We start from the raw sequence: 12074 nt of genomic DNA on the forward strand, positions 1-12074 counted from the left end.
GTTCTGATTCTAAGTAGTTGTCATTGAAGTGTGAGCATATTTTCATGTGTGGCCACCAGCAGCTAGGCTAACTGGTGCAGTCCTATGTGAATGATGTGGCTGCAGATGGCGTTAATCAGCACACGGCTCTCTCCTCTGCGGTTGAATGTAGAATTAGCGTGACATAATTGACGCAAACTTCCTCGTTGTGGTCTGTACAAGGGAGGCTGTGACGCCGTTTACACACAGGGAGCTTGTTTGTCTCTCTTTGCCGCCATCCTCACCACACACTCTATCTAACACACACTCCTCGTCAATTCACCACCAGCAACACCACCCCTGTCTCCTCTCATCTTCCCCATCTCGCTTCCATGTTATTTGCATCTCTCACACCCCTCTCTCTCTCTCTCTCTTTCCCTCAACCTCCCTCACCACCACCACCACAACCACCCATCTGCTTGCTGATACGGTGATACTGTGAGTCTGACTTAATAAAGCTTGAAGTACGTGTTGTCATTCTAACTGTCGATCATTATAATTATTCATAGATGGAGCAGAGATTGGAGTGGGAGGCGAGGTCTCAGAGCAGCAGCTCGATAGTACAGAGCGACGGAGGTGTTTTCACTGGGTGGAAGAGGAAAGGTTGCCCTTGTGCACGGCTTCAAATATTTGTGTGAATATATATTTTTGTATGCAGCGTGTTTCTGGTCAGTCAGTCATGTGAGGAAGTTATTCATCCTGGGAAGTCTAAAATCAAGTAAAACGTGATGCACAAGGGAAACAAAATGACAAAATACAAAACAGGAAGTAAGGCCAGGTGACACAAAGAATAAGCTCAATGCTCTTTGGTTGCAGCCCAATGTATACTAGCAGTATTTACTGATTTGGATGGAGTGTAGTAGCTTATGTGGTATGAATTAAAAAATACCTTACCCACTGCATCCCATAATACAATGCGTTAAAGCAGTGCATTGTGGGTAAATAGGAACACATGCAATTGCTAAATCATTATTTATGATTCCATTCCTTCTTCTCCGTCTTCATGCAGTAGTGGTATTTTCTAAATGGTTATTATAGCTGATGCTAAATGTTAGCCGTGCTATTGTTTACTTACTTGTAGAGTGAACAGGTGCATATTTTAGTATCAACAACAGGTTGTTAGACAATAAGGCGTGGCTCACTGGTATTACCTATAATGCTGTCCCTGCCCATGTACTGTACTTAACAATGCAACAGGGATGTTTATATGCTTAATTGCATCATGCTAACTTACTTTGTGACTGGAGAATATGACAGGTATGATGACAGTTGATCAGTCTGTGATGCAGAATTAGATGCATCGCCCTAATGAATTAATACTCCTACATTAAATCCTCTTCAGACATCTGGCAGCCTCCATACACTCCAATATTACATTGAGCATTATACCTCATTATATAGCTGTCTATGCACTAATGGTACACATTGTGCCAAAACACAAAAGATGTGGTACAGCCCATTGTGGAAGTGAATGCATCAATATCTGAAGGACCTTCTGCAACAACACATCACTACAAATTCAGCCTTTTTTCATTTCTGTTTATCCACACAACATGTTCCATTAAGAGTGTTCTGCAGAGGCGAAGGTGAACTGCTATTTTGCAGCGTATTAAATAAAAAAAAATCTAAATGAACACCTTTGAAATTAATTAGCCTTGGCACACAGTAAGAGGTCTACCAGCTTGAGATACTGTATTTCAAAAGCAAGAACAATCATCCGTACTGAAAAATGACCTGGGTTTATTTATATTTGCTATTTATTCTTAACAGGTTGGTTTATTTTTTTCGTATTCATTGTTTTCCTCCCACAGACAGCACGGCGAGCATCATTGCAAGGCGGCGGAGGTTCAACCACCTGACACAGGAGCTTTACGAGCTGCCAATCGTGGTGTGGGATGGCGGGGAGCCGTTGCTTAGCGGCACCAGCACCTTGACCCTTCGGGTTTGCCCGTGCCAGCGCCACGGCAGGATCAGAATGTGCCAAGGGGAGGCGTTCCTCTCCTCAGCGGGTCTAAGCACCGGAGCTCTGATCGCCATCCTGCTGTGCATCGTCATCCTGCTGGGTGAGTTGGGACAGCCGCTTGCGGGGATACGCCAGATAGGATGTGGGAAGATGGCCCGAGGGCAAATATCCTGAGGCCACGGACAGAGGAGATGGACCATAGAGGTGCAGGGGAAGAGTAGAAGGGTTTGAAAAGGGTATATGACAAGGGCAGAGGGATGAATAGACATGTGAGGACACAGGTAGAATCTGGAATGAGGGTGGAAAGAGGAAGATGGAGGCACACAGGGCAGGGTCAATAAGACTCAGAGAGGAGGTGCGCACAACTGAGGGAATACTGTAGCAGAACCTTTTGAGAAAATCAGACCAAAAAAGACATAAATCACACAGCTGGAAATTCAATCTGCTCACGTTGTGACCAGAGTAGCAGAGAACATGCATGGAGGAATGTGGTGACAGCCAAACATAGATACCATTCTTGGATGATAAGCCATGAATACAAAAGAGCACGGAAAATATACAGGACGTGTACCCAGAAAACATGTCGATGAAGATGCATGGCTTGTTACCATGGCAACCGGCAGTGACAGCGCATGATTATATAGATATATAAACTCGCAAATATGATCCTGTCGATGTCAATTTGGAGAGTTGGACGGTCGGTGTTGCAGGTCAGATCAGAAGATAACACAGGAAGTGCTGAAAAAAATAAGTAATCCAAAGCAAAAAGATCAAATGGAGCCCATTAGATTCACTGATGTAAACAATCTCAGTTCGTGTCACAGCTGAGGCATGAGGAGAGGCGCAGATAGTTTTCTAATCTGCAAAACCAAACTGCAGCAGTCAGAAGTGTCTAAAAACACAGCCTCACTCCCTCTTCAACCCCCACCCTCACCCCCACCTACCCCGCCCCATTGTCTGTGGACATTAACGCGTGAAGGTTATGCATATTCATATAGGCTTTTCTTCCTCCTCCTAGCCAAAGTCTCTGGCTGAGGCGAAGAAAGGGCCGTCAACACTGTTTGGAGACAACGCCTGAGTGAGAGACACTTGCTGAATCACTAATCGTCAGTGCAGGGCAGATCCTCGTCAGGACAGAGAGAGAGAGAGAGAAACAGGACCTGATCAGACCTGCTTTATGTATTTTGAGGAAGTCTGAGTCTCAGGGAGTACCAAAAAAAAAAAAAAAATCAGATTGTAGTCCATATAATGTCTTATCATTTTATCATTAAAAGATAAGAGATTATAAAACCAGAAAATCATGTAAAATTTTTGGGCCATGGCAGCAAACTGCTCCTAAGTCATGATACCGGTACACTGTTAGCATCACTTGAATGAGTGAACGAGCTAGCTATTAGCTGCTAGCTAACAGCTAGCGATTGACAGCAGTTTATATTTTCTCACGAGTAAGCACTGTGCATTAAGCCATAATATAAGAGAAAAAGTGTACAAATGAAACATTTAGTGTTGCAGCCCCTTATGATGTCATAAAGGGATAAGCCCTGTCACTTGCCACCCAGGTAAGATATGGATCAATGTTGTTATAGAAAAATCTGTGGTCCTGAAAAGTGTATTGAGAGGTTAAAAGGAATATCAATTTAAGAACAATAATTACCTAAAAGATAATAAAAGAAAAACTAAAAACAGATGCTTAAAATAAAAGCACTGTGTCCTGGTACTCAGTGCTGTCAAATAAATCCCAAAATAACACCCTGTTGTCTAAAATGGTCTTCCTCAAGGTTGAAAAACAAACATCAACCAATGTTTTGCATATTCATTGATAATAAATGAATACGCCGTGATAATGAACACACCTTAGAAGTCATACAAGACAAAAACTACAGCCCACTGTTTTGACAAATGACCCATCAGGGTTATCACTTTCTATTGTTGCTCCTGGTTTTCTGCTTGTCTGAGGGATTCGTCCGCGCCTGATTGTTTCCTGTTTAAATGTCCATGTTTTATCTACATGCCCTCTAATAAGCCGTCTTAATTAAGCCTGCAGCAAACCAGGAAGGGATAAAAAAAAACATCTCTGTGCTGATAATAGCCTTTACACAAATAATTTAACATAATCATAAGGACAATAATAATTCACTTTGAAAGGAAACATACAGTATCACAGCGCTAATTATATGAGGAAATGGATTCAAAAAAAATTTATTAACACTTTCTCACTTTCTTTGTTTCTGCTTAAAGTAGAATCAGACTTTGTATTATCAGAACAAATGTTTATAATGATAATTTAATGATCATTCCAATACTGTAGCAACAAGTGAAGTCAGGGTGACTGATAAATTTAATGGCCTGTAATATTAACAGAGGACCCAAGATTGAACCCTGTGGAACACCGTTTGTAATGGTAACCTGCAGCACTCCGTTTGTATTACAGACAACAAAGGTCATTACCGTATTTTCCGGACTATAAGTCACACTTTTTTTCTTTGGCTGGGTATGCGACTACTATACTCAGGTGTGACTTATATATGTTTTTTCTTCATCACGCATTTTTTGGCTGGTGCAACTTATACTCCGGTGTGACCTATAGTCCGGCAAATATGGTACTTTGATAACTACTTCACTCATTTGCCTTTAAAATTAGACATAATGCGTCCATTTCCTTTCATCACATTCTTATGTATTCACTCTATATATCTGGGCGGGAGTACTAGCGCCTAGCGCCGTAAGTGGTGTACTCAGCCACGGTATTGTGCATATGAAATGACTGAGAGAGCATTAATGTAAGGGAGTGTAATACAATATGCTATGCATAGTGGAAACTAATATAATACAAATGGAAGTAGATCATGACCTGCAGCATGGTGAGTTCCTTACATTCACAGTGTGGATACAGAAAGTTAGCAGGAAAACACACCAAACAAGTAAATGCTGCTCAGTTTTGGTCACCTCACACACACACACACTCTAATGTTGGTGCATTGTGTAATTGGTTGCTCTAAACAAGCCAAGGGACAAACACTGCATTTTTTTTTCCCACCACCTCCTCCCAAACCTCACTTAGGCTGTGCTAGTCCACCGAGTGATGATTTTGTTGTTGTTGTTTGAATGAACAAATCACATACAAGCAAATTTAATAAAACACACAAGCATGGAGGCACACTTAAAAAATAGGAAAGATGAATCTGCCTCTGGACTTGTTTTTGCCCTAAAGAGTCCTTTGTGCTTATTAAATGATGTTTATTTAATCTAGAATTGGAAGTTAATCTTGCTGCAGTTTACAATAAAATATTGCACCTCAATCAATTTTAGGGATCCATTGTTGCATCAAGTTGAGAATATGAAACCGGATGTTTACTAGGATTATTGGCATGTTATGTTCAGTAGTTGTTTGAAGACTAAAATCTGATTGACACCCACACTCTGGTTGCACATCCTCTTTATGGACTTGTTCATTATATTAGGACTTTAAATTTTGCATACTTAGGGGCATTAGACTGCTTTCAGTAACTGCAACTGCTCCCACTTCAGCTAGACCTGCACTCCACATCTTTTTTCTATGTTCAGATGAAGAGGTAGCTGAACTGAGAAGCTGCCAAAATGGTGATAATCCAGACTCTACACATCCACCCATCCAACCACTCTCCAAACTGCTTTGTCCATTAGTGGCCCAGTCCCACAATATTCCCAGAAACATCCGACAGAATACCGTGGGGAAACCAGTCATAAGCATTCTCCAAATACACAAAACATACGTGGATATGTTAGGCAATATTGTCTTTGAAGCTACTTTATAGTCTGGTGTTAGTGGTCCCTGGCATGCATCCTACTTTGTCTACTGGCATAGAAAATGAGTTTTAACCTTGTTTAGGTTTCTTTATAGTCTGTTCGTAGCATGTGACTATGATATGTTCCATACGTCTTTATCCAACATTAACATCTTCCTGTTTTGTGCCGTCTCATCTTGAGAGGCTGATTTAGAACTGCATTCCTGTTTCGATTAAGACATTTAAAGTTACAGTATGATGTCATAAATATTTATATCGCAATATTCTCCTAACAATTCACATCGAAGCACCGATCCAACCCTCTCCTCTCTGCTAATGCAGCATAATCAGAATCAGAATCAGAATCATGTTTATTGCCATGTAAGTGAAGGGGGTTCACATTACTAGGAATTTGCCTTAGTGATTGGTGCATACAAAGAACATATAACAATTAACATGCAATAAGATAAAAAGTAAGATAAAATTAAGTTAATAAACTAAAGTAAGGCTAAATTTACATGACAGACATGGCGTAACAGACATACAATGAACAGAACATAAAATACTGTGCAGATGAAATGGTAAACATAGACCCTTATATGATCGAATGGAACAGTGTAATAATGTAATAATGTAACAGGTACCACATGGGTCGGTGAGGTGGTACTCGTGTGCAAGTAGTGCAAGATGGAGTAAACAGTGCAAATAGTCGTCATTGTGCAGTGACTATACTAAAGTGACCTTCTGAAGACAGTGCAGAGCAGTGCATTAATTACAGTTTAACAGTCCAACAGCAGAGGGGAAGAAGCTGTTCTTGTGGCGTGAGGTTACGGTCCGAATGGACCGTAACCTCCTGCCTGAGGGGAGTGGCTCAAAGAGTCCGTGTCCAGGGTGAGAAGGGTCAGCTGTGATCCGACCTGCACGCCTCAGAGTCCTGGAGACGTACAGGTCCTCGATAGATGGCAGGCTGCAGCCGATCACCTTCTCAGCAGAGCGCACAACACGCTGCAGTCTGTGCCTGTCCCTGGCAGTGGCCCCAGCGTACCACACTGTGATGGAGGAGATGAGGATGGACTCAATGATGGCCGTGTAGAACTGAACCATCATCCTGGCTGGCACCTTGAGTTTCCTCAGCTGCCGCAGGAAGTACATCCTCTGCTGGGCCTTTTTGATGAGGGAGCTGATGGTGAGCTCCCACTTGAGGTCCTGGGTGATGGTGGTACCCAGGAAGCGGAAAGAGTCCGCTGTGGAGATGGAGGTGTCTGTCAGGGTGAGGGGGGGTGATGGAGCTGGCACTTTCCGAAAGTCTACTGTCATCTCCACTGTCTTCTGGGCATTCAGCTCCAGGTTGTTGTCAGCACACCAGGACACCAGACGGTCCACCTCCATCCTGTAGGCAGACTCATCCCCATCTGAGATGAGTCCAATGAGGGTGGTGTCGTCAGCAAACTTAATCAGCTTGACAGTCTGGTGGCTAGAGGTGCAGCAGTTGGTGTACAGGGAGAAGAGCAGAGGGGAAAGTACACAGCCTTGGGGGGTACCGGTGCTGATGGTCCTTGTTTCCGAGACATTCGTCCCCAGCCTCACATGCTGTCTCCTGTCTGTCAGGAAGTCAGTGATCCACCGGCAGATGGAGTCTGGAACATGCAGCAGGGACAGCTTGTCTTGGAGGAGAGCTGGGCTGATTGTGTTGAAAGCAGAGCTGAAGTCCACAAACAGGATCCTAGCATAGGTTCCCGGGGAGTCCAGATGCTGCAGGATGTAGTGAAGAGCCAGGTTGACAGCATCGTCCACAGATCTGTTAGCTCTGTAGGCGAACTGCAGGGGGTCCAGGAGGGGGGCTGTGATGGTCTTGAGGTGGGACAGTACCAGGCGCTCAAAGGACTTCATGACTACAGACGTCAGTGCCACAGGTCTGTAGTCATTAAGACCAGTGATCCTTGGTTTCTTGGGAACTGGAACAATGGTGGAGGATTTGAAGCAGGCTGGCACATGGCATGACTCCAGAGAGGTGTTAAAGATGTCTGTGAGCACTGGAGTCAGCTCATCTGCACAGTGTCTTAGGGAGGAGGGGGACACACCATCAGGTCCAGGAGCCTTGCGGGGGTTCAGTCTCCTGAACAGCCTGTTAACATCCTCCTCCAGGATTGAGAGGGCAGCTGAGGGGGAGGAGGAGGGGGGCAAGGAGGACTCTGATGGGGTATCTTTGATGTGGATGTCCGTGTTGATGGGGTGTGGAGAGGTGTGTGGAGAGGTGTCAGGGCTGGCTGATAGTCCATCAAAGCGGCAGTAGAACTCGTTCAGACTGTTGGCACTTTTTAGATGTCCTCACCACAGGTTTGGAGAGCTTCAGCCTCTGTCTGTACGCAGGAATCAGATGGACCATCACGTGGTCAGATAGTCCAAGAGCAGCACGGGGCACTGCGCGATATGCCTCGCTTATTGTGGTGTAACAGTGATCCAGTGTGTTCTCCTCTCTGGTCGGGCATTTGATCAGCTGTTTGTACTTCGGGAGTTCTTTGCTCAGGTTTCCTTTATTAAAGTCACCAAGGACAATAATTAAGGAGTCCGGGTATGTTTGCTCCAAACACAGGATCTGATCCGCGAGTGCACGCTGAGCCTCGTGCACGTCCGCACCGGGCGAGATGTAAACAGCGGCCAGAATGAATGAAGCAAACTCACGTGGAGAGTAAAATGGCTTACAGTGAATGAATAAGTATTCCAGAGCAGGAGAGCAGTGCTGGGAGATCACAGTCACATCAGTACACCAACCAAAGTTGATATAGAAACAGACACCTCCACCTTTGGTTTTACCGGAGAGTTCCCTGTGGCGATCCGCTCGGAGGAGTTGGAATCCCTCCAGCTGCAGCGCGCAGTCCGGTATCTGTTCACAAAGCCAGGTCTCCGTGAAGCACAACACACAAGATGAAGAAAAGTCCCTGTTCCTTCCCATCAACAGTGTCAGCTCGTCCATTTTGTTGCTAAGTGAGCGGACGTTAGAGAGAAAAATCCCAGGTAACGGTGTGCGCGTCCCACGTCTCCGGAGGCGCACCAGCGCACCAGCTCTCTTCCCTCTGCGCCGGCGTCTCACCTTTTTAACTAAAACGTGTAGTAAATCGGCAGCAGATGCTAAAAAAACTGGTGATAAGTCCACAGGTATGGTAGATCTGATGTTCATGAGCTCTTCTCTGGTGTAAGAGCATGCAGACACACAGTTTGTGCACAAAAACAAACAAAACAGAGCGCACCAAAGCACCAGGGCGTCCGTACCCGGCGCCATCTTGATATCAATGAGCCTCTGGATACAGTTTCACTGAAGTTTGTGTCTTAAAACTGATTTGTTCTCTGGCTTTAACGTCTGCAAAGAGAGTCAGTGATAATGAACTCCTCTTAGATACTGCACTGCCGTAAAATTAAAAAAAAAAATGTTCTTCCCTTGCTGATGCCATTTTATTAAATAAATGTTAGTGTTAACATCCTGGTGAGAGGTCATCATTAACCCAAAGAAGCAGAACTCTCATTAGTTGTTGGAACAAGTTCCAAGCTGCTGCAGCATGTCATTAAATATTACTTGACTTCATGACTTCATTAACAGTTGGAAAAGATATTTCACGGTGGAAGCTACTTATCAGCCGAGACGTCTTTGCAGCATCAGGCTGTATTTTCTTTTGATGGTGCGCAGCTGCTTTCCTACTGTCCGTTCACCTAAACCTTAAAGATTATTGCATGAGACAGTCCTCCATATGCTCCCCCACCTTCTCTTGATTTATTGCATTTTGGTTGAATGCGAGGTTCAATTTGCTCCACAGATGATCCTAATGTGCACACACTCTCATCATCTCAATAGCAAGCATTCAAAAAAGTCATCAGGCCCTTAATGCTAATGGTGGCTAATGTGTGTTATTGACTTACAACTCTTCAACGCTTGGCCGGTTTTAGTGTCCTGATGGAAAAAATCGGATAATAAAAAAATCAGCTTGTGTTCACTTGATTTGCTGTTTAGTAACCAAAACATGTTTGTGTTTCGGAAGCTATGAAATTAAGAAGCACAGGGACACACACACACACAGGGATTGGTTTTGGTATGAACACATGGCTAATCATTTTAAGTAGTACAGTTGTGTCTCTTCCTTTAATGGCTTTATTTGAAGACAGATAACTTCACTATTAAAAAAAAAATCATAAATTCTGCAGGCTCTTACAAATGCTGCCAAGAAATGCGGCCTTACAGTACATACATTAGATAGATCCCAAGGCATTTTCTTTGCTTGATGCATCAATGACGGTGGCCAAACTGGAGATGCATAAATCCATAGTAAACTAGACCAAGCCATTAAACAACACTGTGCTGTCTGATTCCAGGCCTTCATAGGCTGCCTCCTTTAAAGACCAGGCTTCCATAGGCAACATCCTTCAAGGTCTGCCAAGGCCAGGCCTCGGTAGGAAGTGTCTCTAGAAGCTACAGAGGGTGGGCGACAATAAGTAATGTCCTTCGAGGTCTACAAAGACAGGGTCTTGCTATGGAAGCCAAGCTTCCATAGCATGTGTCCTTTGAGGTTACCAAAGTCCAGGCCTCCACTGGAGTTCTTCAAAGTCTACAAAGTCTAGTCTTCCATTTCAAGGCCAGGCCACCATAGGCAACGTCCTACACTACCGTTCAAAAGTTTGGGGTCACCAGGCCCGTTCTACAGCTTCTCTGATCATCTTCACAGTTCAGCTGTGCTAATATAATTTCACAGGAGTTTTCTAATCATCAGTTAGCCTTTTTAACACAATTAGCTAACACAATGTACCATTAGAACATAGGAGTGATAGTTGCTGGAAAAGGGCTTCTGTATACCTTTGTATATATTCCATTAACAATCAGCCTTTTCATTTACCATATTAACAATGTCTAGATTGTATGTCTGATTACTTTAATGTTACCTTTTCTTAAAAAATAAAGACATTTCCAAGAACGGTAGTGTACATCCAATTTATTGTATGAATTTTGTTTTCCAGAATTACATCTTAATTTTTACAAAAAGCCTTTATTAATCTTATTTCTGGTGTCCTCATACAAATTGTGTTTTGTCTTGCAGCCATTGTGGTTCTCTTCATTACACTGAGGCGGAGCAAGAAAGAACCCCTCATCATCTCCGAAGAGGACATTCGGGAGAACGTGGTGACTTACGATGATGAGGGCGGTGGTGAGGAGGACACCGAGGCCTTCGACATCATCGCTTTGCGCAACCCAGCCGCCGCAGAGGAACTCAAGTTCCGACGGGACGTTCGTCCAGAGGCAAGGAAACATTGCAGCCCGCTCCGCAACCGTCGCAGCCCGTCCGTGGAGCTGGACGAGATGGACGTGCATGATTTCATCAAGCAGAGACTGGTGGAGGCTGATATGGACACCAGCGTGCCGCCTTACGACTCACTCCAGACCTATGCCTACGAGGGTCAGGGCTCACCCACAGGATCTATCAGTCCTTTAGACTCACCCGGCACACAGTCGGAGCAGGATTATAACTATCTGGATGACTGGGGACCCGAGTTCCAGAAACTAGCAGAACTCTACGGAGAGGCAGATTCAGATGTGACGACCTAGTCGGTGATTCAACCCCCCTCAACCGACTCTCCCCCCAATTCAAACCAAATCAGTTTGAAATCCGTTTTTTCCGATTTTCAGCAGACGATATACAAAACAGAAATGCTTTTAAACTGTTCTCAACTTCTACTGTTGAACTATGAAGACTTTTTTTTCATTTGGATGCTTTGGGGTCATGGGTCGATTATCTGGAAGTATTAAATCAGATTTTGAGCTGGAAGAACATAAATATGAGGGGGGGGGGGACAAAAAAAAGGAAAATGATATTTTCCTTGGTGTATATTTTTTAATGCTCAATAAAGTCCTGAAATCCATATGAGTGGATATGTGAAAAAAGGTGCTTTTGTTTTCTTCCCTCTGAGATTCAGCACAGCTTGCGATTATGATGGTGGGAGGCCTCCGCAGAGGTGATTCACCACACAGAGGATGAGGTGCTGAGGCAGCCATATGTGCAACAATGACACCTCCAGATGTATCAACTTACAATATGCACCGTGCCTTCATTTCATGTAGGTTTTTTAAGCTCAGTCAAATCAGTCATTATGTAACTTTTCAAGGCGAGGTGATACAGAATCTGAATCCTTATCCGTTTAAAAAAAAGCATTTCCTTTTCTCTTTCTACAACCACAAAACAAAAGTACACACTCAAGTTTCTCTGGAGTCTCTTCATGGTCAACTTTCCAATTTATTAGCTGTTTGAAAAGCCTTCAATAGCAGCTGGTCTCTCTGTGCCGGTTCATTA

General features: G+C 43.9%; 1 protein-coding gene across 4 annotated transcripts in view; it reads left to right on the forward strand.

The window, feature by feature from the left end:
- Window positions 1–11360, forward strand: part of LOC114453038 (cadherin-18) — a 104682-nt gene extending 93322 nt beyond the window's left edge. For all 4 annotated transcript variants that reach the window (XM_028432653.1, XM_028432652.1, XM_028432654.1 and 1 more), the window contains 2 exons: window positions 1830–2081; window positions 10827–11360. In XM_028432653.1, the coding sequence (XP_028288454.1) occupies window positions 1830–2081; window positions 10827–11332 (758 nt within the window). In that variant the 3' untranslated portion in view covers window positions 11333–11360. The remainder of the gene's footprint in view (window positions 1–1829; window positions 2082–10826) is intronic.
- Window positions 11361–12074: the final 714 nt, after the last annotated feature.

The sequence above is a fragment of the Parambassis ranga genome, chromosome 20, assembly GCF_900634625.1.
Source record: "Parambassis ranga chromosome 20, fParRan2.1, whole genome shotgun sequence".
Taxonomy (NCBI): Eukaryota; Metazoa; Chordata; class Actinopteri; family Ambassidae; genus Parambassis; species Parambassis ranga.